General features: G+C 43.0%; 1 protein-coding gene across 1 annotated transcript in view; it reads right to left on the bottom strand.

Moving 5' to 3' along the window:
- Positions 1-14,615, bottom strand: part of RHPN2 (rhophilin Rho GTPase binding protein 2) — a 49,027-nt gene extending 34,412 nt beyond the window's left edge. Inside the window, exon 1 of the mRNA XM_050923079.1 lies at positions 14,503-14,615. Coding sequence (XP_050779036.1) covers positions 14,503-14,559 — 57 coding nt within the window. The 5' untranslated portion in view covers positions 14,560-14,615. The remainder of the gene's footprint in view (positions 1-14,502) is intronic.
- Positions 14,616-27,002: the final 12,387 nt, after the last annotated feature.

Genomic DNA, 27,002 nt, shown 5'->3' with positions numbered 1-27,002 from the left:
GGCATAGGTAGTGTCTTCGCTGAAATGCTGCCACATTTTAAGTGTAGACAAGCCCTATGTAGGATTCACTGGCAGGCTGGCTCCACTAGAATCAGGATGCCAGAGAACTGGTGCACAGGAGTCAGCATGGAGATCAGTGCCCTTGTGCAGATAACCTGTATCTCCAGCAGATGTCGGGGATCTATGCAGTTTGGAGTGAATTTTCTCTCCGTCTGCAAGGGGGGTAGGCATATAACTCTCATATACCTTGATTTGGATAAAAACTCCATGAAGGGAACCAAACTGTATTTTACCTCCTGTAGGATCTCCACCTCCACCATGTCTCACACATTAACAAACAGGTCTTTTTGCAGGAAAGTAAACTTTGGTTCCATGTTTGTAAAATGCCAAGAACATTGTTAATGCTCATGACATAGCTGGGATCCAGATCTCTGGTCTTAACGCACAACACTTTGTCTTATAGTAACTATTAAAATTACTCTCAAATGTTTCCTTTTCAATAGATGTTCATTAAAGTGTGACATCAGAAAAGTGGCTGCATAAAAATGGAAACTTCTTACTCAACAGATTTGTTCCTTGTGTGTACTGGCAATAGTCATATCTGTTTAGATGTGTTACATAACTTCCTTGTACTCCTGTTGGCTCTGCAGAGCCAACATATAGCTCTGAGAGGTGAGCTGGATTATATCCTGGCTCATGGATCAACAGTAAAATTATTCCAATTTAAGAACCTTTATTGCTACTGATGATGCTTAATTCAGAGATTCCAGTCTGAGTTTGCAGTTCAGGTAATTAGAAAAAGATTGTTTTATTTGTAAACTGAACAAATTTGCTATGAAATTAATAAACAATGAACCTTATGCTGCCATTTTATAGTCATTTTTTCAGAGTATAATTGCAGGTTATATATGCTGTTGCATATAGCTCAAATGCTATATTGAGTTCATAAAGCAATGAAACCCCCTGTGCTGTCTAAAATTCATGTAGTTATTTACTACTGTAACTTCCTGCTTCGGTGAATAGTGTTGGTAAACTACACAAACAGGATGCTGGAGTATTTTTAATGAATTCTTATCAGAGGCAAGCCCCATATGACTCATGTTATAGAAATGTACCACATACTCTTGATATTAAGTAACTTCTGCAAAGAAACTGAAGTTACATACAGACTCCAAAATCAGAAGAGATTATGTGGACTATCAGTGCTTCCCTGTGCAGGTTGCTAGCTTGTTTGATAGCAATCCATTGGCTAATTAATTAACAATGCAGACAGATTTCTGTTTAGTTCTTCTATTTATGATTTAGGGGACTTTTAAAGGAGGAAAGTGGGGGTTCCTCAGTGCTCTGTCAGGAATGTGTAAGACTAAGGGGAGTAAAGATAGAAGAACTGTACCCCTTTTTTCTTATTTTCCTAAAAATTGTGCAGGTCTCTCCTGTTGCTCATGACATCCAGGAGAATACAAGCCTAATCACTTGTTGATAAATTAGTCTCAATTTGCATAATTTTGTATCCAGACAGCTTCATCAAAGTTTAAGAATATCTGATGTAAGAGCATATTGTGGAGATGATCCCAGATTAAATTGTATTCTCTCTACATTTGGGAAAGCTGATTATCATGTCCTTGTTTCAGTAAGAGTGAAAGAAGGAAATGCAGAGAGCTAATAGGTTGTGGCTTCAAACATACCGCAGCACACAGAAATATTCAGCCTGAGAGATGATCATGAATTGAGACACACCATTTTTACTCTGTGTGTTGAGGCCATCGTGGCACTCGCTGACGTGGCTGATTTTGAAACTGAAAACAGTTAGCTTTCAGAACTTTGTCCCTTTAACACACAATTTGTGTTGGCAGTGAGACCTCTAAGCAAGCAGCACACTACCTGGTTCAACATAAAACCTGACAGTCAATAGTCTCAAGGTGACGCAGCTGATAATACTCTCCCCTGTGGGCCAGATGGTCGTTCAAGTTCCACATCATGACAGGGACCCAGATTTGCAGTTCAGTTTTAGGACACACTGCATCACCTTCTTCCTATTTCTGCCCTTTGCCAAATGAAAATTAAAGTTTCTCTGGCATGTTTCACTAACAGTATAGGATAACCCTAATGTCCTGGTTGATGGTACAATACCTCCCTCTGCAAAACAGATTCCAACATTCAAATCTAGAGCATGAACTATTGTTGAAAAGCATGCAGGTTGTGTAAGCAAACAGAGCAGTCACAGCACTGCTAGTACTTAACTAATAATTTGGGTACCAGCAATATGAAAAAGTTATAAATAAATATATTTTTGATCTATTTAACTATATTTATGTATTTAATATACACAATGGCACTCACATGATCAGTTTCTGTTATGGAGTATCTGAATCTGTTAATCAGACTACCCATACTTTGGGTTTACCGAAAATGTTTTGACTTGAAAGTTGGACAATAAGTGAAGAGCTTTTGTCTGACTGTGTCTTCTAAAACCTTTGGAGAACCACACTGGAAATGGATAACTATAGTTTTATTTATTTTAGTTCATATATATTAAAATCACCTAATCTCCACACTAGCTGTTATCATAATTTCTAAAACAACAGTCAATACTAAATAAGACTATCAATTAATCGTAGTTAACTCATGCGATTAACTCAAAAAATTGTGATTTTAAAAATTAATCATGATTAATCACAGTTTTAATCACACTGTTAAACAATGGAATACTAATTGAAATGTATTAAATATTTTGGATATTTTTCTACATTTTCAAATATATTGATTTCAATTACAACACAGAATACAAAGCGTACAGTGCTCACTGTATATTATTTTTATTACAAATATTTGCACTGTAAAAATGATAAACAAAAGAAATAGTATTTTTCAGTTCACTTCATACAAGTACTGTAGTGCAATCTCTTTATCGTGAAAGTGCAACTTACAAATATAGATTTTGTTACAAAACTGCCCTCAAAAACAAAACAATGTAAAACTTTAGAGCCTACAAGTCCACTCAGTCCTACTTCTTGTTCAGCCAATTGCTAAGATAAACAAGTTTGTTTACATTTACAGGAGATAATGCTGCCCGCTTCTTATTTACAGTATCCCTTGAAAGTGAGAACACTCATTCGGATGGCATTTTTGTAGTCCACATTGCAAAGTTTTACATTCCAGATATGCTAAACATTTATATGCCCCTTCATGCTTTGGCCATCATTCCAGAGGACATGCTTCCATGCTGATGACTCTCATTAAAAAAATAACGTGTTAATTAAATTTGTGACTGAACTCCTTGGGGGAAAATTGTATTTCTCCTACTCTGTGTTTTACCTGCGTTCTGCAGTATATTTAATGTTATAGCAATCTCGGATGATGACCCAGCATGTTGTTCATTTTAAGAACACTTTCACTGAAGATTTGACAAAAAATGCAAAGAAGGTACTAATGTGACATTTCTAAAGATAGCTACAGCACTGGACCCAAGGTTTAAGAATCTGAAGTACCTTCCAAAATCTGAGAGGGACAGCGTGTGGAGCATGCTTTCAGAAGTCTTAAAAGAGTAACACTCTGATGCAGAAACTACGTAACCCAAATCACTAAAAAAGAAAAACAATCTTCTGCTGGTAGCATCTGACTCAGATGATGAAAATGAACATGTGTTGGTCTGCACTGCTTTGGATTGTTATTGAGCAGAATCCATCATCAGCATGGATGCATATCCTCTGGAATGGTGGTTGAACCATAACAGGACATATGACTCTTTAGCACATTTGGCACATAAATATCTTGCAACGCCGGCTACAACAGTGCCATGTAAACACATGTTCTCACTTTCAGGTGGCATTATAAACAAGAAGCAGGCAGCATTGTCTCCTGCACATGTAAACAAACTTGTTTGTCTCAGCGATTGGCTGAACAAGAAGTAGGACTGAGCAGACTTGTAGTCTCTAAAGTTTTACATTGTTTTATTTTTGAATGCAGTTTTTTTGTGTGTGTAATTCTACATTTGTAAGTTCAACTTTCATGATAAAGAGACTGCACTACAGTACTTGTATTCAGTGAATTAAAAAATACTCTCTTATTTTTAGTGCAAATATTTATAATAAAAATAAATATAAAATGAGCATTGTATACTTTGTATTCTGTGTTGAAATTGAAATCAATATATTTGAAAATATGGAAAACATTCAAAAATATTTAAATAAATGGTATTCTATTATTAACAGTGTGATTAATCGTGATTACTTTTTTTAATCGCTTGATAGCCCTAATATAAAAATCTAGCAGCAAATCCCAATTTACAGCAAAGTCGTGATCTTAATGTTCTTCTGAACAACAAAAGACTTTAAAAGGGAGCTTAACACCAGAAAAGGAATTTGAGGTTGCATTGTTTCCACGGGTTCACATTATTTTCATACAAAAGTGCCATGGCATATTGTTTTTGACAGTGGCATGCTCTTGCCCTTCACTGGTGGAACCAAATACCAACAATCTACTTTATTTCTTTTCCCCTGGAGGGTCCCTATTGGATGTCCCCAAACACTTAGCAATTTTCTTCATGCCTTTTCTTCTACCCCTTGATGCCCTGCATTGCCAATTACTATATTTCTGGCCCAGAATGACTCAGCAAAAATCAACTTTAAAACAACTATGCCAAATTAGAGAAGCTGATGTTGAATGTAACGCAGCCCCCAGGCTGAGTACACTCATATCCTGAGCATTAAGTGGTTGCCTAGTACCATGATAATCTTGAAATGGGGAATCCCTGTAACACTACCTTTGCCCATATTGGTAGTCCATGCATAATATGGCTTTATTAACACAGTACCAGGAAGAGACATTGGATATCTGGAGCAAAAAATGTGAGCTGTCCCTTTTGATCCCCAATCTATGAGATACTGGTAGTTTCTTTGTAGACTAGGAAGATATAATACATAGCCCACCCTTACAAATGGAAAATAGCTGTCCAGAGTACAGTGATCAGAAGGGAAAATGTGGTCTGGTCCCCAAATGAAAAAGCAGATAGTATCCTTCATTTGACTGGATGCCAGAGCGCTTTACCTAAAAATAGATTTCTTTTTCAGCATCAGAAATTCAGCTGTGACGTACACAAAATAATGATTACTCAACTGTTTGGCAATCAGAAGAGGTATTAATGTCAGTGAATATGATGCATAGTAGGTATTTGAACTGAGAGGGTGAGTCATGATATGCTAATTAGAGATGGTGATGCAGAGTTGAAACTGGGTGTGCGTCCTTGCTTCTCCACCCAGTGTAACCTGTATTGCTTGTGAAGCAAAGGGCCTGATCCTGCAAACGCTTACACATGTGTGTAACTTTACTTACACAAGTTGTTTAATTGACTTAAGTAGGGCTAGATTTCTGAGTAAAGTTATTCGTTTGAGTAAGTATTTGTAGCACTCGGACTAAAGTCTGCCAATGAACATCATAAATATAATAATATCTTGTCCTGCTACAAATACCAAAAGTTTCTCTTGATATTTTATCAGTTCAGTGTTGTCAACTCTGTGATTTTATTACATGTATCTTTTGTTACTTGGTGTTTTTCTTGAAGCTACAGTTATTAGAGTCATGAGAATCTCAGCTTTCATTTTAAAAAAGCATGGTTGCATAGAAAAGCTGGAAAATATGAACCCTAAAGGCTCAAAAGACAGTAGGAAAATAGAGAACTAAAAACAAATAATTTTCTCTATAAAGTCATGAATCATGACTTTTTGGGGCCAGGCTCACATTTTTTTTTTAACATTTCATCTTTACAATATAGAATCATAGAACTTGAAGGGACCTCGAGGTGTGATCTTGTCCAGTCCACTGCATTCATGGAAGGACTAAGTATTGTCTAGAAGACCATCCCTGACAGGTATTTGTCTAATCTGCTCTTAAAAATCTCCAGTGATGGAGATTCCACAACGTCCCTAGGCAGTTTTTTGCAGTGCTCAACTACCCAGACAGTTAGGAAGTTTTTTCTTAATGTTTGCTTTGCTTCTTGTTCTATCCTCAGCGTTAAGAAGAACATTTTTTCCCTCTACCTTGTAACAACCTTTTAATGTACTTGAAAAGTATTTTCTCCCCTCTCAGTCTTCTCTTCTCCAGACTAAACTAACGCAATGTTTTCAGTCTTCCCTCATAGGTCATATTTTCTAGACCTTTAATCATTTTTGTTGCTGTTCTCTGGACTTTCTCCAATTTGTCCACATCTTTCTTGAAATGTGGTGCCCAGAACTGGACACAATACTCCAATTGTCAGTTGCTTCTAGGCTTTGCTATCAAATAAGAAATGGCCAGTTGCAAGTGATTGTGTATTGTTATCTAAATATTAAGACAGAATAATTGTTTTACAGAGATGGCTAGAAACATCAAACCAATAATATATTCCCTTTCAAGAGAAGAAAAGACTACATTCTTGTTCACACTATTTACTAGAATTTTCCAGCCAACCTTTTGATGACTGTTATAAGTCTATAACAGGGAAAAAAGGGAACCTTAAGATCTAGTGTAATTGCACCATGAACAGTTATGGCACTTACAAATAATTGTTTACTTTAGTTAATTTTTTTTTTTAACTCCAGGCACTTTAAAAAGGTGAAACAAATGTTTAATACAAAAGTTAATACATTAGTTAGAGATTTTTAAAATAGCCATAATATAATCTACACCAGTGCTTCTCAAAGCCGGTCCGCTGCTTGTGCAGGGAAAGCCCCTGGCAGTCCGGGCCGGTTTGTTTACCTGCCGCGTCTGCAGGTTTGGCCAATCGCGGCTCCCACTTGCCGTGGTTTGCCACTCCAGGCCAATGGGGGCTGCAGGAAGGGCGGCCAGCACATCCCTCTGTAGCGGCGAACCGCGACCAGTGGAAGCCGCAATCAGCCGAACCTGCGGATGCAGCAGGTAAACAAACCAGCCTGGACCACCTGGGGCTTTCCCTGAACAAGCGGTGGCCTGACTTTGAGAAGCACTGATCTACACTATACTATAGCAACCAGCCACAACATAATATTTGCCAAACAAAATCAAAAATAGTAATAATGCATCACAGAAGTCAGTTTCTTGAAGAGACAGTCTGGGTTGGTTAGTTCACTCTGAGATTCAGTTCTTTTTCCTGTTGGGGTGTTCCTGACATAGGGGAATGAGCATGTGTGTGACTGTGATACAGAATGAGAAAGGTAGTAAATTCTTTCTGTCTAATCATTGCAACATTCTTTCTCTCTTTCCCAAGATAGAAAAAAGGACAAACAGACAAATGAATATTCCTACGTAAAAGCTAATGATGGTTGCCTGACTACTAATCACTGTAAGAGCCCCACCAGCCCTGCTGGAGGCACAGCTGTAGCAGGTTAGCAAATGGAAACCTTATGCACAGGAAACAGGATAACACCCCAAACCTTACAAATAATAAGCCTAATATTTTAGATCAAGATCCCAATATCTTTATTGGCAGTAACCTTTATTATGGAGTTTTGGTTGGTTGGTTTTTGTTCCTTTCTTCAAAATAGGGAGAATTAACAAGTTCTGATTTCTTTTACCCTGACTGGTCTGCAGCACCCTTTTCTTTATGAACTGACCCAGCTGTTTGGTCTGTATGGCAAATATCCAATCAGATCAGGCCAAAGTAGTTTACAGAGACATAGTGCTAAGAAAGAGAAGCAGGATGAACACATCAAGCTGACCAGGACTTACAAATTAATTAAACTGGCTACCCTTTTAGTCCAGCTATAGCATAATATATATCCTACAAAGGAATCTAAATTCAAGACTCAAGGTTGGTCAGTCACCCCCAGGCCAGTAGAAACTTGGAATGCTGCAAAAGTGGTATGCTCAGTAAATGGGTTGAAGAAGCATTTTAAATCACTCTATTTCAACCTTCCTGATAGCTTTGGGAGTAAGTGATGATAGTCCACCTAGAGTAAGAGTTATTATAAATTGTGGATGGGAAATGTCTACTAGATGGAGCTGGTCAGAAAAAAATTTCTGTGGAAAATTCAGATTTTTTTGTTCCGTAGGATAATGGGGCTGAAAAATTAATGTTCCAATGAAAAACAATTAACAGAAAATGTTTAGCCAGTCCTACTACTAGATAACTGAATCTGCAAGTACAGGATGTGGTCTCTGGGACTGAATTGGAGCTGTTCTGTAATAATCCATGAATACTGTATGTTGACATGGTTATTGGGATGTTTACTGACTGAATATATTGGTGTAGTTTAATAGGGGATTGTAAGGAAAAACAAGCAGGAGGAAAAAGAATAGCTCAAGATAAGCCACTTCTCCACAAAAACTTGAGAGTTGAGATTGTGTGAGAAGAGGAAAAGGTCCCTGAACCCAGGAGATCAAAAGAAGCAAGGTACGTTTAAGAGGAAATACTCTCTCTAGAGGGGTGGTTTTGTTTGGGGAAACTAGAGTGGGACACAGGGCACCCATTGGGGTGTCTGAAGAAGTACCATTACCATCAAGGGATCTTCAGGTAAAATAGACGTGTGTGGGCAGTTTGTTGCTTTAAAATCCTCTCCCTAAATGCTTTGTTCCTACTGTAAAATAAATAATACTTTGGTTTAAGAAAGTTTCGTCCAAAGTTTTGTCAACAAATGAAGATTAAGGTAGCACAAACAAACAAAACAGAAGCCTCAGAGCTAAGAAAGGTTCTGAGAACCCTTCATAGAACAAAATATTAATTAAGCAAGAATGCTAGTTTAGCATTGGTAGGCTGAGAGAAGCAGGATTAAGCTTATACCTGTTAGTAGTAAAAGGACACTGTCCATATGTAAGATATATCAGTTGATGCAAATAAGTTGCTTTCTGTGGTAATGACAAAAGAGTTGCCAAAAATCAGAAACCCTACAAATTTTGACGTAGGGTGTAAACTGATCTATATTAAAAGTTTCACTGTTTGTATAGTAAACTTGTTCTTAAAATGATTAAAGACCTTTGATGGGTATCAGGAGATCTGATCTTTATTCCTAGCTCTGTCAGACTTCCTGGGTGTTCTTGGGCAAGTTCCTGAAGCAATCTGTGCATTAAAATAAGGAAAAATACTTCCGCACTTCAAAAAGATAGTGTGAGGCTAAATTCATTGTTTGAAAAGTGCTTTGAGATCCATTCATGAAAGGTGGTATTGAATAGAAAATAAATGTTTCTATTTGCTCCACTGTCTTGAGATTTTAAGTCAGCTGTTTAATTAAGTGGTTTTCTGATGGTAATACAAAGGAAGTATCTTTGAAAGATATCCTTGGTGCATGCACCAACAAAATTTGTGAAACAGTCCTTAAAGCCTTAGAAGAAAAAAGTACTGTGTAAAATAAGATCTTTACTTTAAACATTTCAGGATAAGCCTAAGAGTACAAACAAACAATGCAATCGCCAGTTCAATTGTATAGAGTCCTCTAGGGCTCTATTCAGGCTGGAATTTGATTTCCACACTTCAGGCCATATATACAGCCACAGGGTTTCCATGGCTTGACTGCTTTAGAGCCTAATCCTGTTCCAGAATCTAAAAGGGGGGTTTATTTGTAATGATTTGTGGAACTGAGGCTCTGATCTTTGACAGTATTATCTACCAATGCATAACAGGAAGTATTGTTTCCTCGCTTACATTTATATACACCTGTTGAAGACTGAAGACTTTATACTTTCAGCCAAACCGTTGACAGTTTTTCAAAAATTTGTTTATTGGACTAATCTAAACTCCTCAAAAAATCTAGAGTAGATGGGTGGAAGTGCCATTGTAATAACAGCTCATTCCAAACCTAGATACCCAGCCAAAAATGTATAATCCAGGTTTTGTTTGACCTGCATTTCTAACCTAGTTTTAGAGCAGTAGCCGTGTTAGTCTGTATCAGCAAAAATGAGGAGTCCTTATGGCACCGTAGACACTAGAGACTAACAAATTTATTTGGGCATAAGCTTTCATGGGTTTTAGCCCACGAAAGCTTATGCCCAAATAAATTTGTTAGTCTTTAAGGTGCCACAAGGACTCCTTGTTGTTTTTAACCCTAGTTTTGTAACCTCAAATTTCTTTTGGCATAAGTGGAAGTCTTGGGTGCATAAAAGAGATCTTATCTGGTCCATCAAAATGTACCGTGGACAAAGTGAAGGCAAACTGATCAGACTTCTTTCTAGTTTTGAAACAATGGACAAGACTTTGGTTTAACCGTAAATCTGAAGTAACAAATTAAAACTATGCCTATTTATATTTAAAGTAAACTGTATTTTTCCTTTTACTTGAGTCTTACATCAGTGCAACACCATTGATTTCTGGGGAGTTCTCCTAATTTACACCAGTGTAACTCAAAGGAAAATCAGTTCCATTTTTTTAAAGTTTGCCTAAAGAACATATATTTCCTTAAGAAGGTTGAGAGCTAACTGAAACACTGAGATAAATCAGGCACTACTGTAATGCATTTATTTTTATTTAACTTGTAAAAAATACTGCCTGTCTTATTTGTAACCTTTCTTCAAGTTCTTAAGCTTCATTTTCTAGCAGTCTTGATTTAAAGTACAGCCCATGAGATAACCAGATGTGTAATACTGCAGAAAAGTTGCTGGAGAACTAAGCACATCTAATACAAGCCACACCAAAAAAACAAACCAAAGGGCAATCACTTACCAGTGACTTCAGTGACGCTTTTCAAATTAGAACAGCAAAGGATTTGAGCCAAAGTTTGTTTGTCTGTCTAGCTACTTGTATGGCAGTATGAGCATCCCCATGGTGCTAGAACAGGGGTGGGCAAACTTTTTGGCCCAAGAAACACATCTGGGTATGGAAATTGTATAGTGGGCCATGAATGCTCACAAAATTTGGGGTTGTGGTGCCGGGGGGCAGGGAGAATGGGGGGAGGGCTCCAGCTGGGGGTGCAGGCTCTGGGATGCAAGAGGAGGCTCCAGGCTGGGACTGAGGGATTCGGAGGGTGGAATGGGGATCAGGGCTGGAGCAGGGGGTTGGGGCATGAGAAGGGGTCAGGGGTGCAGGATCCGGGCAGTGCTTACCTCAAGCAGATCCCAGAAGTAGTGACATGTTCCCCCCACTCCAGCTCCTACGCCGAGGTGCAGCCAGGCATCTCTACATGCTGCCCCTCCAACTCCCATTGGCCGCGGGTGCCAGCCAATGGGAGCTGCGGGAGCTGTATGGAGCCACGGCACGTGCGTAGCGGGGCAAGCCCCCAATCCCACTCCTCGGCTGGAGCACTGGAGCGGGGCAAGGCCCGGACCCCACTCTCTGGCAGGAACTCGAGGGCCTGATTAAAACGTCTGATGGGCCAGATGCGGCCCCAGGCCGTAGTTTGCCCATGCCTGTGCTAGAAGATGCACCTGAAACATTACTATAATGTCAGTCTTGAGTCTCTCCTGAGCAAAAACCACCAATCCTATCTAATCTGGAACTTTAGTGATATGGAGATGAACTACTACAGACAAAAGCTCTTTCACGCCACATGGCAGAGCAAGGTTCCTGCACCTCCTAAAGCCAATCTAGTCCAAATGGTGGTTGTAAATGCACTGTAGAGGGCATTTCTGCATGTGTGGATGTGATGTGTGTACAGTTGTACTAGGGGGGCCACAAGGTGGTTAACATGCCAGTTTTTAGACAGAGCCTTAATTTGTTTAAAATATGGCTACAGCCTTAGACCCTGATTTTACGCTGAGCACCACAGTGATGCATCCCTGCACCCATGCCCCTGCATTGAAGTTAGTGAAGCTCCACAGAGAGACCGGGGTTTCTCCACAAAGAGAAGGTGAGGGGAGTGGGTGGATGGGATTTAATAACTATAAACTGAATCATAGCTGCTTGAAGATGGCCTGAATGCCATCAAAGTTAATAGGAGCCAGCATCTTACAGGATTGAATCCTCAGTGACATTTTAATATTGGAACCTCTGCTATGTAAAAGTAATGCAGGTGTGGATCACTGCCTAAACCACCTACTCTGTTTAAAAAGTAGTTATAGAGATGTGCATGATAGATATTCCAGTATGAAGCCATTGATGAGTGTCTTATTTCCAGTCAGATGCAACATACATACATAACAAAATTAGAACAAATATTAAAATGTGGATAAGCAGTTGTAGTGGGCATGCAATGGGGAAAGAGCTTTGAGATTTTACATTAATGCACACAGTGACAGTGTATTCTATTATTTTAAAAGAAAAACAGCACAAGAGCTGAAGTGTTCATGCTGAGCCCTGTGAGGAAGTTGATGTTCACATTAAAGTTCACGGGGAATTTTGCCTTGCCAGGGAGCTTGGTCAGAATAGGCAGCATCAGAACTTTCTGAAGAGGCACCAGATGAAACCTATATACATGGGAGCACTCTAAAGAACTCACAAAGTAAAAGGTGCCCTAAGTTCAATATGTAATTTAATACCCAGAAAGAGCTTTGCTTAGTTTTGAGCACTGGTCCTAACTGTCAAGTCTTTGGCAAGCTAAAAATACTCAGCTCTAATCTAAATCCCCTATCACATTTCCTTTGCAGTTCCTGGGCCAGCTCCCTTTATCGGTTGCTTTTAATTAGAGTTAACTCAGCTTTAAACCAGATCATCTATATGTAAGGAAACAGCTCACAACATTTTGCAAAGAGTAAACAGAGAAGTAAATAAGTTAGACCATAACCAGTATTCATGAAATGTAGACTCTAAATGGATTAACAGACTGCAGGTGCTTATCTGAAGTAACATTAATAACTGTGGTTTAATATTAAAGATAGGGGGAGTCTTGGAGACCCTCCAGATCTTTTCAATGCCCTATCCTCTGCACTGGTGGTAAAAGCAGGAAGATATGCAGAGTTGGAGGCACTAGTACTGGGTTAACAAAAGTGCAAGTGTCACCAGGTCCATACTGGGAAGGGGCCTATTATGGACCCCTCTAACCCATCCAGAAGGCCAGGTCTGGACCCTCACACCAGGCAGTCCAGCACTAGGTCTTGCTGCCTGAGCGGCTCACAGCCAGCAGATCCTGTTCACCTATAGGGAGCTTGCCACCCAGCAGCCAAGCTTCACCATGTCGGGCTGGGCAGGGCTGCTGGCTGCAGGGCCAGCAGGCTCTCAGTTGTGTCGCAGGAACCTGCCCCATTCCCCAGTGTGGCTCCAATTCCGAGCAGTCTCCCAGCACCTGCAGGGCCCCCAGCTGCCTCCCCAGGGGCCAAGTTGGCTGGGACCTGTGCAGAGGCTGGTCTGGTCTTAGCCAGTGGGGGGGAAGGAAGAGCTGGTGGGGAGGCAGGTCCCACCAGGCAAGTGGATCCTGCTCCAGTCTGGCTGATCCGCACTGCTCCTGAGGGACCAGAGCAATGCGAAACCCGCCCCGCCGCGAGACCAGCCCTGAAGCACTGCTGGCTCAGCCCAGCAGTCAGTCACCTCCTAGTTAGGTGGGGGGAGCAGGGGACAGGGTGTGGAGGAGTGGGTCTCTGGGGAGTCTGTAGAGGGGCACCGGGCAGTGAGGGGGTAGGGGATGCTGGATAGTGGAGGAGGTTTGTATGTTTTGGGTGCTGGGCAGTGGAAGGCCTGTGGGGAATGCAGGAAGTCTGTGTGTGTTGGGGTGCGGCAGTGGGGGATCTGTCAATCCTTCCCCTGTGCAGTTGTGGGAAGGGCTATAGAGGGAAGGCACTGGGGTCTCTGTGGATGGACAGATGGTGTGCAGGGCGTTGTGCAGTTAGGGGGGTTCTGGGCATGGGGTCAATAGGGGTCTCAGCAGTGGGGCACGTTGTCTGGGGGGGATCTCCAGGCAGGGGGGTGCTGGGCATAGCGGTCGGGGGGGGTCTCTGGGCAGGGGGTGGGAGGGCATTAAGGGGTGTGGAGAGCACTGTGACAGTGCAGGCTGCTCCCGAGGGGAAGGGGCAGGCTGGCAACGCAGCAGGCCAGCCCAGTGTGCCTCGGGTGGCTGCCGGCTTGTAATGTGACTTCGCACTGGGCTGGGCATTTGTGTCATGCTCCATTGCCCCCAGCTGGCGCCTCGCTCCAGGGACCCCGCCCCTCCACACCAGGCCCCACTGCTTCCATGGGAGCCCACAAATATGTTTGGCCCTGGGCCCTCAAAAGGTTAATCAATCTGGCCTGGGGCGGCGGGGGCGGCACTTGCCGCAGACCATTACAGTCAGTCTGATTTACAGTAAAGAAAGGGGACTGGTGTGTAGGGAGACAAGACATCCCATATTCGGGGCTTTGTCTTATATAGGCAACTATCCTCCCCCACCCCCAAAAAGTGTCCTGATTGTTCGCACTTGCCAGTCACCCTTCTGGTGCGGGAGAGGCTGAGCCTGGGGCAGGAGACCCTGGCAGGGTGGGGGAGGAGGAGGCTCCCGTCCCGCCAGCAGAAGCTGTGTGGGAGAAGGCCGGCCCCAGCCACCTGTGTCTGCCGCTGGCCCCGCTCTCTGGGTCCGTCTGGTTGGACACCTCACCAGCGGCTGTCTAGTGCCAGCGGGCTCGGGCTAAGAGGCTATTTAACTGCGCTGCCGCTCTCCCGCCCAAGGTGCCACAAGCCCTCGCAGGCTCGGGGTCCCCGCGGAGCGGCCCGCCCTTACCTTTCGGAAATAGCCGCGCGCCGCCCCGCAGCCCCGGGGCACCAAGGTGTCCGTCATGTCCCGCCCGCTGTGCCGCGCTAGCCCAGCCGTGTGAGCGGAGCTGTGCCCGGCCTGAGTGAATCCCGTCCCGCAGCCCAGCTCCACCCCCCGCACGGGGCGGGGCGGCTGAGCCAGGCCGCGAGACCGCCGCCGCACCTCCCTGGCCTCGGTGTGCTGAGGTGGGTGGCCGCGACAAGTCACTTTTCCCTGGCTTCCGCTTGATCTCCCCAGGCGCGGGATTCGCCCTGCCCCGGGCTGTCCGAGTGGTACCCTGAGGGCGGGACGCGGGGTGGGGGGAGGCATGGAGGCCGTGGGCGGCCTGCTCATTTCGTTACCCCCTGATTTCCTTCGCTGCGACTTTCTGCTCGTGCCCTTGTGCCGCCACACCTACCCCGGGCGCGTTGTGTGCAGGCAGGCTTTAGGGAACGGGCAACACAAGTGCCCTGACCCAGAGCCTGCCTCCCGCCTGATTAACAGGGCAGCGCCCAGCCCGCTGCCTCGTTGTACTGGACCGGTGGGTGCCGTTTGCCTCGCTCCCCTCTTCCCCTAGCAAGAAACAGGTTCCTGTGATTCTGTTTAGTAAAATTCTGCCCCTACTCTCAACCTTCCTTATGGCAGGCACCCAGCCTGCTGCTGTCTGGACAGCTCTGCTGTTAAACGAATAATCTGTGGTGATGGCATATTATTATGTGGCCTCAGAAGACTTTATTCATGTTTGATGTATTTCCCCTGGTGCATTTTCCTTCTCATGCAATCGTGTTCAATACCAGGCTTGAAAGCTTGCAGGTGCACGTTTCATCAGCTCGCGTAGTTGGAGACAATGCCTTCTATTTGCCTGGAAATTGTCCCTGCAGGGCGCACTCTCCCTCTGGCGCCGGGCGCTGCTGGCTTTGTTTTCAAATACACATTGTCATACCAGTCTTCCTGAGGCCGTTTACTTCCCCTGATTTCTCTGTATTTGAAGCTTTCAAACTCAAGAGATAATATGGTCACCATGGCTCATTACTCTTCTCCATGAGTGATTCATTCTTCAGCGCTTGGGGGAGTATTTACAAAATGCTGGTCAAGATAATTAATAGCAGGAAAGAATTATTGTATGTGCTGTGCACTTACAGCACTCTGTTGTTTTCCTGTTAAAGCCCATTGTACAGCAAAATAATACAAATGATAATTCAGCAGCTAGGGGGGCAGGAACTGTTTTTATTTTTTCTTGTACAATCAGGCTCCATTATTTATTATTGTTAGCTATTTAGACTAATGTATTAGTTTTAGTACACCTTTGGAAATGGTTACACATTACACTTTTAAAAACAAATTCTTCCCAAATCGATATAATAAACTGTAACCTACTTCTCAGCCCTTTATCACCCAGAGGCAGCAGAAATCGGGGAACAATTTTGACAAAATCTGTGTTACTCAAGGAGCCTAATTCTGCAGGCTTTACACAGACTAAAGTCCTCTTAAGTCAATGACAAAAAAAATAAGTAAACAATGCAATATTGGACCCAAAATATTTGAGAGCGTTTTCCTCAAAATTGCACAAATCTGCAGCGCTTTAAATTAAAACCTCTCATCCAAAAAAAAAGTTCCATTGTATAACTGGTTTTGTAGGTATTTTTGTTAGTCGTACAAAGAATTTTAAATATTAGATACCAAAATAATGTGCTCATTACTGCACAGTCCTGACCTAAAGAGATCTGTGGAAATGTACTGATTAAAGATGCAATATATCAAAATACTTTCCCTTAGTAGAAGTGAGTGTTTGTGTTTCTTGTTTTTTTCCAGCAAATGCTCTGTAAGTTTAAAGTGTCTGGTAACCACAGTCTTCAGAAAGAAGACAGAAAATCTGTGGAGGCAACTCCCCATTATCTGGAGAAAATATCTTTGGACTTCTCTCTTCTTTTACTGCAGTTGCATTTTTTTAAGATACCAATGTTTGTAGAGTTATTTATGAGTTGTAGTCTGAAAGGCTGCACATCTATTCTGTTCCCATGGAACTGAGATATGTTAGAAACAGCAGCTCAGAAATTTGGCTCTAAGGGCCCGATCCTGCCCCTGTTTAAATCCATCAGAAATTTGCCGTGATTTCAATATATGAATTGCAAGTACCTTTCACTAATCTGTCAGTTGTAGGTCCCATCCAAGTCAAAAGCAAAGCCAGACCCAGCTGTTTTATCTTTTTAACTGTCTTTGCTGCTTTTAAAATGTGTGTGACTTCCAGAAGCACTTTCCATTCAATTGACTGACTACTACTGGAATATGACAAACTTATATGATGAATATAACGAATATAGTAATTTTCAATCTCTGAGCTCTGCGAGTCTTTTGAGTCTGCATTCCTTGTGGACACATTTGAAAAGTGCACCTTTGGAGAATCACCCATCACACTTTCTCAACAAAAGAGGGAAAAGAGAAAGCAAAGCCTGTATCAAAGGCAGTCATAAAATAATGATGATGAGATGTGTGGGAATTATTTTCAGAAGTTTGTCATAGTATTACATCAGTACATGATGATACTGTGTCATAACAATGCAGTATCAATATGCAAAGATTGCAGCATAATCAGGATAATCCTTCCTGTGGCTTTTGTGAGACCCCATTCATTGACAAAATGACTTCCCAGTTCTTCAAGGCTGGGGATCACTGTTTTAATATGTTGTCCAGTGGATAGTAAAGCTGAGCAAATAATGGATTTTTCAGTTTGGAGTTTCCTGACCCAAAAATCCAAAAAAGTGTCAGTTAAATTTGAACTGAAATCTTTTTTTCACTGATTTTTTGTTGAAACAAACTCAGAAAAAAAATTGTTTTGAGTTGACGCCAGTGATTTCAGTGGTATCGGTCAGGAAATTTTTAGCAGTGCATTTCAGAATCAGGATCAGGAAGTTGGTGAAACATTCACGCAGAGGAGATTGGAAATAGATATTAATTATAAACCAGCTTTGATTCTCTTCAATCTGAGGGACTTTCACCCCATTCTCACTGCCCTGCATATTTCCTACCGGGCACTTTTATTTACACTAGATTAGACTACTTTAAAATGACCCCTGACACTGATAACGGCTACTTGACCATAATAACATACTATACGTGTAGGGTTTGATCATATATTCCTTACATAAATCGATGGGAGTTTTATCTACATAAAGAGTACATAATCAAGCCCTTAGCAACTTTTCTCCCCAAGAACATGCAACATGTTGATTGTATCATTTCAGTAGCTATAGTTGAGCTGTGTAATCACTGGGTAGGAAAGCTCCATGCCCGTGGAATGTAAATCACAAGTTTGTACTTTCCAAGAGCTGATTTACTCTCAGACAGTCACATTTCTGATCTTTCTTGGAACCAGATGGCCAAGCATCCCTCATCTATTACCAGCTACACATTATTATATCTGTTTCCTTGCTATTAGAAATCTTAGGTAGACATGGACCCAAGCCACAAACTCTGCAGGGTTCCAAATAGGTAGTGATCGGGGTTGTGGGTTTGCTCCATTATAAAAATAGGAGCAAGAGTAAAGTATGGATCTGTCCTCAAAGTTTGGGGTGTATGGATGTAAGATCTTGGTTCAAGGCCACTTCTATTATTAGGAGAGAGAGACTATAGCAAAGTGCTACACTTGACATTGGGCTTTCTTTACCAAAACAACATTTCTTTGCTACTCACAGGTTTGGCTCTAAAGAAACATTTAGCATCTTTTGGTTAAAATAAAAATAGAAAGCACTGAATCTAGCTCTGAATCAAAATAAATATTCCCCTTTGTCTCTTTAAAGATCACTGTACTAGTTGATTTTCTTTATGTTTACAGATGAACCCACCACTTAATCAAAACAAAGTCTACATGAAAAACAGGCACAGAATTGCAAAGTTTTAAAACAAAGGGCCTAAACCTGGTCACACTGAAGTCTATGTAATGGGACCAGGATTTGGGCAACATCACCACAGACACAAAATCCTATGTGCGTTACATATAGTAGGTCAAATTTTCTTCTGTGACATTGGTGTCACCCAATAGCCCAATGTGTTCTTTCTGAACATCTGCCCCATGAATATGTGACGCTCTAGTCTTTGCTTTCTGGGCTGGGTACCTCCCTGTTCAATCATCTTAGGCCTGGTCTACACTGGGGGGCGGGTGTCAATCTAAGCCAGTGGTTCCCCAACTGGGGTTTGCGAACCCCTGGGGGTTCGCCCCGAATATTACAGGGGGTTCACCAGAAAAATTTCACTAATGGCCTACAGAGGACCCTGGGATTGGAGGCAGCAGGTGGGACCCAGTTCCAGGGAAGACAGCCCGAGTGGGCCCCAGGGAGAGCAGGGCTGGGCAGTTGGGGCTGTCAGCCTGAGCCCTGCCCCTTTCAGCAAGGGAGCCGGCAGCTCAAACCCCAGCACTCCACGTGGGACTGGCAGCCCCAGGGAGAGCGGGGCCAGGCAATTGGGGCCAGCAGCCTGAACCCCAGTGCTCTGAGCGGGGCTGGCAGCCCGAGCCCCAGGAAGAGCTGGGCTGGGCAGTTGGGGCCGGCAGCCTGAACTCTGGCGGTCAGCGGGACCTGCAGCCCGAGCTCAGTGGTCCGGAGTGGTCAACGGGGTCACCCAGCAGGAGCCCCACGGAATGCAGAGCTGGCAGCCCAGACCCTGGCACGGGGCCAGTAGCCTGAGCCCTGTGGTTGGCAGGGCGGCAGGAAGCTGAGACCCCAGATGCACAGGTGGCAGCTCAGACCCCTGTCCTTGTCAGACAGGGGAAGTTGGCATCGAGGGCAGAGTGAGCAGAGGCCATGCTGCACATGGGGGACGGTCAAAGCTAATTTGTCCCTCACACAGGGAACCCTTGTGGTGGAAGTAAAGCTGTTTGTGATCAAAACCAGCCGGAAGCACGTTGTAGCCAGCATAGCAGTGTTCAGGTGCCTCAGTAATTGTAACTTTCTCTGGAGTGCTGTTTTGCTTCAGTGAGGCTTGAGTGAATCTTCTCATTTTCTAGTTTTGTTGGTTGTTAGCAGTCTGTGTTACCAGACCTGAGACTTTATTTTTCTCCAGTGGTTCCGGACTTCCAAGAGCTATGCAGAGCAAAGCAAGTGCATTCATCACACTGAGGAACTTTAAACTTAAATCCCTGGAAATATTCATTTTTAGGAGGGGGTTCACGAGATTTCACAATTTCATAAAAGGGGTTCACGGGCTGTTAAAGTTTGGGAACCACTGATATAAGTTATGCAACTTCAGCTACGTAAATAATGTAACTGAAGTCGATGTACTTAGGGTACGTCTACACTACAGGATTATTCCGATTTTACATAAACCGGTTTTTTAAAACAGATTGTATAAAGTTGAATGCATGCGGCCACACAAAGCACAATAATTCGGTGGTGTGCATCCATGTACCGAGGCTAGCGTCGATTTCTGGAGCGTTGCACTGTGGGTAGCTATCTTGTAGCTATCCCATAGTCCCTGCAGTCGCCCCCACCCATTGGAATTCTGGGTTGAGATCCCAATGCATGATGTTGCAAAAACAGTGTCGCGGGTGATTCTCGGTAAAGGTTGTCACTCCATTCCTTCCTCCGTGAAAGCAATGGCAGACAATCATTTCACGCCCTTTTTCCCTGGATTCCAGACTCCATAGCATGGCAACCATGGAGCCCGTTTTGCCTTTTGTCACTGTCACCGTATGTGTACTGGATGCCGCTGACAGAGGCGGTACTGCAGCACTACACAGCAGCATTTATTTGCCTTTGCAAGGTAGCAGAGACGGTTACCAGTCATTCTGTACCGTCTGCTGTGCCATTGTAAATTGGCGATGAGATTACAGTTATCAGTCGTTCTGTACCATCTGCTGCTGTCAAGGGTGCTCCTGGCTGACCTTCGCTGAGGTCGGCCAGGGGCGCAAAGACAAAAATGGGCATGACCCCCCAGGTCATTTCCTTCTTTATATTGTATCTAAAAATAGAGTCAGTCCTGCCTAGAATATGGGGCAAGTGTACTAGAGAACCAGTGTATCAGAGAACCAGAGAGCACAGCCGCTCCATGTCAGGTTCCACAGAAATGATGAGCTGCATGCCATTCTAGGGGGTGCCCGTGCAACAACTCCACCCATTGCTTCCCTCCTTCCCCAACCCTTCTGGGCTATCATTGCAGGGTCCCCCCTTTTGTGTGATGAAGTAATAAAGAATGCAGGAATAAGCAACACTGACTTTTTAGTGAGATAAAATAAGGGGGAGGCAGCCTCCAGCTACTATGATAGCCAGGCAGGACATTAAACGGTGGAGGGGAGAGGAGCGCAGCATCCCGCTGCTATGATAGTCCAGGCAGTACAGAATCTTTTCTTTAGACATGAAAGGGGGAGGGCTGATGGAGTTCAGACCCAAGTTGCTATGATGAGGACGGTTACCAGCCATTCTGTACCCTCTGCCGGGAATAACTGGGATTTTTTTTCCTATTTTTATCCAGGTGCCCCCGGCCAACCTCACCTGAAGCCAGCCAGGAGCACTCACGGGCTGATGACGAGGACGGTTACCAGTCCTACTGCACTGTACCGTCTGCCACCGGGGAAGGGAGGGGAGAGGATGCTGCTGTTCATTGCCCCAGCACCATGTCTACCAGCAGCATGCAGTAGACGTACGGTGACATTGAAAAAAGTCAACAAATGATTTTTTCCCCTTTTCTTTCACGGGGGGGAGGCGGAGTAAATTGACGAGATATACCCTGAACCACCCCGGACAACGTGTTTGACCCTACAGGCATTGGGAGCTCAGCCAAGAATGCAAATGCTTTTCAGAGACTGCGGGGACTGTGGGATAGCTGGAGTCCTCTGTCCCCCCTCCCTTCCTCCATGAGCGTCCATTTGATTCTTTGGCTTTCCGTTATGCTTATCACACAGCACTGTGCTGTGGACTCTGCATCATAGCCTGGAGATTTTTTTCAAATGCTTTGGCATTTCGTCTTCTGTAACAGAGCTCTGATAGAACAGATTTGTCTCCCCATACAGCGATCAGATCCAGTATCTCCCGTACGGTCCATGCTGGAGCTCTTTTTGGATTTGGGACTGCATCGCCACCCATGCTGATCAGAGCTCCACGCTGGGCAAACAGGAAATGCAATTCAAAAGTTCGCGGGGCTTTTCCTGTCTACCTCGCCAGTGCATCCGAGTTCAGATTGCTTTCCAGAGCGGTCACAGTGGTGCACTGTGGGATACTGCCTGGAGGCCAATACCATCGATTTGCAGCCACACTAACCCTAATCTGATATGGTAATACCGATTTTAGCACTACTCCTCTCGTCGGGGAGTACAGAAACCAGTTTAAAGAGCCCTTTATATCAATATAAAGGGCCTCATTGTGTGAACGGGTGCAGCTTTAAATTGGTTTAACGCTGCTAAAATCGGTATAAACGCGTAGTGTAGACCAGGCCTTAGACCTACTTACTGCAGTGTTTTCACTGTGGTAAGTCGACTGCTGATGCTCCCCTGTCGACTCCACCTCTGCCTATTGTTCCAGTGGAGTATCGGAGTTGACGGGAGAGCGCTCGGCAGTCAATTTATCATGTCTTCACTAGATGCGATAAATTGACCCCTGCTGGATCGATCATTCTGGAGGTAAGTGTAGACATGCCCTTAGTTAATCTCAATTAACTTTAGTTAATCTCAATTAACTTTACAGGAGTAGTTAACAGTTAATGAGTTATAGTTAGTGAGGTAATTACTGTTAATTACCACTTTAAATGGATCACGGCATTAAACACATTACAATCCATGACAATAAATGCTTATAATAAACTGTTAACATATTTACAAACACGCTCCTAAATTGATTTTTGTCTAACCAAAAAAGATATTGAATCAGTTATATTTCAGTATGGATACTAATGCAATTTAATTATAAACCCCCCGGTGCCTTTTGGTGAACTGTGTTTTATTATTCCTATAAAATACCAGTGAGATGAAAGCACTTAAAAGAAGACAACTTGGTCTAAAAGTCTGCGATCCTTCTTCCATTGCAGTCAAGAGCAAATGTCTCATTTGTCATAGTTCAGGGAAACTGCACCTGTTTTCTGCTTCAGTGGTCCATGAAGGGCAGACACTTTAGGCTCCCCAGTCTTCAGCCATCACCTCTCTTGCATGGAGACCTGTGCCTCTCTTCCTCCTGACCAAGTTTTTCTAGGCTGTACAGTTCCCTGCCTATACTGTGTTATTCCTTCTTTCCTAATAACAGCTGCTATTTTTCATTAAGGCAGCAGCATACAAACAGAAGCACAATAAAATGGGACCATGTGGAGATGGAGGCATAGACTAGCCAATGCTGTTTTTCATGGCACATTGGCAGAGTGACCATATGTCCCATTGTGGCTGGGACATTCTGCTTTTTAAGTCCGTCCTGCACATCCTGCCTTTTTTGTCAGAACTTGGCATTTGTCCTGTTGGCAAGAGCAAATGAGACAAATACCCAGTTTTGCCAAAAACGTGGGGTGCTTCCCTAACGGGGGTGCAGAGGAACATTTTGAGGAATAAGCAATAACGCCAGCCCCTCATGGTAGGGCTTGGGCGAGCGACTCGGACCAGCCTCATGTGGAGTAGGAGGGTTCGGGTGAACAGCTAGGGTTAGCCTCACACAATGTCCCATTTTCACTGTGAGAAATATGGTCACCCTACACACTGGGCTATTGACTTGAAATTTTTCTTTACCTTTATTGAAGTTTATTGACACTAAAAATGTGAGCAGACCAGCTGCCCTAACACGGTTCAAATGTGTGCAAACATAAGAAAAAATATAAACCCTTGTCACAAATAAGGAAAATGTACATCATCACTGTATCCATGGCCAGTGGGTGAGCCGTAGATTTGGGGATGCTAATCCTCCCCAGCCCCACCCCTTCCACACACACCCAGAGCTCAGCCACCCTTCCCCCCCCCCCCCCGTGGCTGCTGGCCCTGCCCCAGGCTAGTGCCCACAGCCACCCCTCACCCCGGACCCGGAATGTCAGGAGGCCGGGCAGCGTGGCCTCAGTGCCCGCCACCGCTGGGGCCATGATGAGGGGAAGAGCTGCCTGCAGAGCATGGGAAGCAGGAAGGGACCTGGGGGCAGAGTGTGGGTGAGGCCACACCTGGCTGTTTGGGGAGGCTTAGCCTCCCCAGCCTATGATACCCACCACTCATGACTGTATCAGTTCTCTTCCCCTATACTAGAGCAGGTGTAGAATGCATCGGACACTGCTGATGATGTGGAGGTTCCATGGCTCACTGACTAACTTATCCAGACATTTATGACCGTAGGTTGTAGGACATGGTAAATCGAGGCAAATCCACACAGCTCGTCTGCCTCAGGGATCACTCCTCAGCTCATCAGCCTGAATAATAATACCTAACTCATATATTGTACTCTTCACCAGTAAATCTCAAAGCACTTTACAAAGGAGGCCAGTATCATTATCTGCATGTTACAGATGGAGAAATTGAGTCACAGAAGGTGACTTGCTCTGCCTAGTAGGCCAGAGTGCTCTGAAGAGAATCCAAAATACAGTCTTTCAAACACATAGCTGTTGAACTCCATGTTTCACTCCCTTATCTCATGATCTTGCCAGAGATACTGTCAGCAGCTTCTCCTTGGATCTTTGTCCTCCTTCTTTTGCTTCCCTTTACACTCCTTATCTTCCTTTCTTCACTTTTTGGGAGTGCCCAGTACTCCCTACAATGTCCTATTCAGCATACACAGCTGCATCAAAAAGTAGCAACTTTTATCTTAAAAGAACAACAGTTCTCTTTGCTGATTCACTTGGCTAGCAAACTTCTGCCTTTTGTGAAGCTTTGTAAAGGCGTTCTCTTCCAGGGATAGTTTTAGTTTTACTGCAAGGCAAACTAGATGAGGTCAACCACAAGTGGGGGAAGAGGGAAGAGAGAGGGTCATAGCGCTAGAGCTATTTAATGTTAATTATCTTGATGTAAAAAACCAACTCCCTTTGTGAGACAAGGGGGGTGAGGTGGTAATATCTTTTATTGGAGCAACTTCTGTTGGTCAGAGAGACAAGCTTTCAAGTAGGGTGGGACAGTCCCAATTTTGAGGTCTTTTTCTTATATAGGCTCCTATTACCCCACCATCCCCTGTTCTGATTTTTCATACTTGCTGTCTGGTCACCCTACTTTCAAGCCATACAGAGAGCTCTTCTTCAGGTCTGGGAAAGGTACTCCCAGCTTCACAGCTAAATGCAAGGTGGAACAGATTGTTCAGCATAAGTAGTTAGCAAATATTGTAAGGGACCCTTCAAAAGGTAGACTGACCCATTATCACCTTTGCAGTTATAAGATAAAAAGAGAGGGTTAGTGGTTACAGGTTGTTGTAATAAGCCATAAATCCAGTGTCTATGTTATGCTAAACAATCTGTTCCACTCTGCATTTTACTGCTGTGCTGGTAATACCTTTCCCAGACCTGAAGAAGACTTCTGTTTATCTCAAAAGCTTCTCTCTCCCACCAACAGAAGTTGTTCCAATAAAAGATATGGCCTCACCCACCTTTTCTATCTAATATTCTGGGACCAACAGGCTATAACTACATTGCATACAGCTCCCTTTGTGTCAGTAAAGACAAAGATGCAAAATCGGTCCTAAGCCACAGGGCGGGATGGCTGCTTTGCTGTGTGGTACAGTGTGGATGTGTGAATGTGGAGTGTAGTAAGAGAGAACCTTCAGTGGAACCTGAGTTAAGTACCAGCAGTTAAGTCAAAGCCTTTATTTCTTCTATAATTTTGGTAAAATAAGAGAGTTTAATTGATTTCATATTGTTTTGTGTTCTTCTTGTTGATAACGTTTTTAATCTCTTTATTACCAGGTTTAAAATACTCCCATCAATTAATCACCTAATTTTATGTATTTAATTAAGAAGTTTATAATGTGTTTGTTACCATGGCGTGTCAGTGACTCACATTTAGTTTAAAACCAAACATTACACTACCTATTTGAGAGGTTATTTCTACACAAAAGATATAATAAGCAGCCTCTTAACGTATTTAATTAAAAACAAATGCAATGAGAAGTACTGGCAAGCTTCACTCTGCCCTTAAAAATTAAAACAAAAATTAAATCCATCTGTCGGTTTAGGGCCTTCTTCCTGGTTTTGATGTATCCTCCTCTGTTTGAGCTTTCATATAAAAATGATGATGTTTCTGCTAGCCTCGCCTATCTGTGGCAAAAAACTTTCACAACATATATACCTACATCATTAACAATGAACTACTTAATTGATGGGTAATATATTAGTGATCCTCAGTGTTGTAGAATCTAGAGAGCTACATTGTCACTGTTGTAGAAAGGCACTGGAGTCATCACAGACCTCACAACTTTCCATTCCAGTTGAAAGGCACATTTCTTTGACCTTGCCCTGCAAATGGAGTGGAAAGTTGTGAGTTTTGTGATGATTCCAGTGCCTTTCCTTCTCTCATATAAATACACAGTAACCAGGGCTGGCCCTAGGCCAAATGGTGTCCAAGGCAAGGAGCATTTTTGGCTCCTCCTCCATTTCTTAAACTTTTGAATACCTTCTTTTTTTATTGCATTTGTAGCTCATTTAATGAGTTTGATGCACAATTTGCATGTATGATTTATCCCTGTCACATAAGATGATACATTTGCATGCTAGGATCTGTAAATCTGTATTTATTCATGCTGTGTATAAGCAAATAAAAAATGTCATTTCCCCATAGCTTATAGAAACTTTAATTTTAAGAATAACTGAAATGTACTAACATCAAGAAATTGAACTGTGCACCAACATTGAGTGGACCAGTATTAAATAGTGTCTCAGTAGGTAACAGCCTTAGAATGTTAACTCTAGTCTTTTAGTTCAAAAATTTGCTTTTCTTGCCTTTACCCTTGAGAACTGAACCACAGTGTCCAAGAGATCCAAACAGTGGCCAATGACATTTTCAAGTGATAAAATAACAAATGATTTCAGTCTTTTATATTGTTCCATAACTAGGAGTTCGATAGATATCTCTGGCATCTCATTAAATATGTTCTTTATTAGTCACTACTTACACTCTTCAAGTCTTAAACATAAGCACACTTTCAAATTACACAATAAAACAAGGTTCACAATATTGCAACTGTTAACTTACTTCACTTCAGTTCATTCTTATATCTCACTGTTTGGCTGGTGAGTCCCCACCCCTTGTATACCTGCAAGGGGATGGCATTCTAGGCAGTTGGAGGAAAATGTTCTCAGAACGTCTGGCAGATTTCATAAGATTCTACAAAGATCTAGAACATTCTAGGAGGTTAGTGAAAAATGAATCCAAATATGAAATACCTGAAACATGTTACTTCAAACATTTATTTTCTCTTTTGTCATAACAACAAAAACAGCACCCCAAGCCCAGCACCCCAGGTGGTCACTTGGGTTACCTGCCTTAAAACTGGCACTATTAGCAACATGTATATTTATTTATTAATAATAAAAAACCCTACAAAAATAAGACATTCCGCTACAAA

This window comes from Gopherus flavomarginatus, chromosome 14 (genome assembly GCF_025201925.1).
Source record: "Gopherus flavomarginatus isolate rGopFla2 chromosome 14, rGopFla2.mat.asm, whole genome shotgun sequence".
Classification (NCBI taxonomy): Eukaryota; Metazoa; Chordata; order Testudines; family Testudinidae; genus Gopherus; species Gopherus flavomarginatus.
This window is presented reverse-complemented; position numbering and strand designations above follow the sequence as displayed.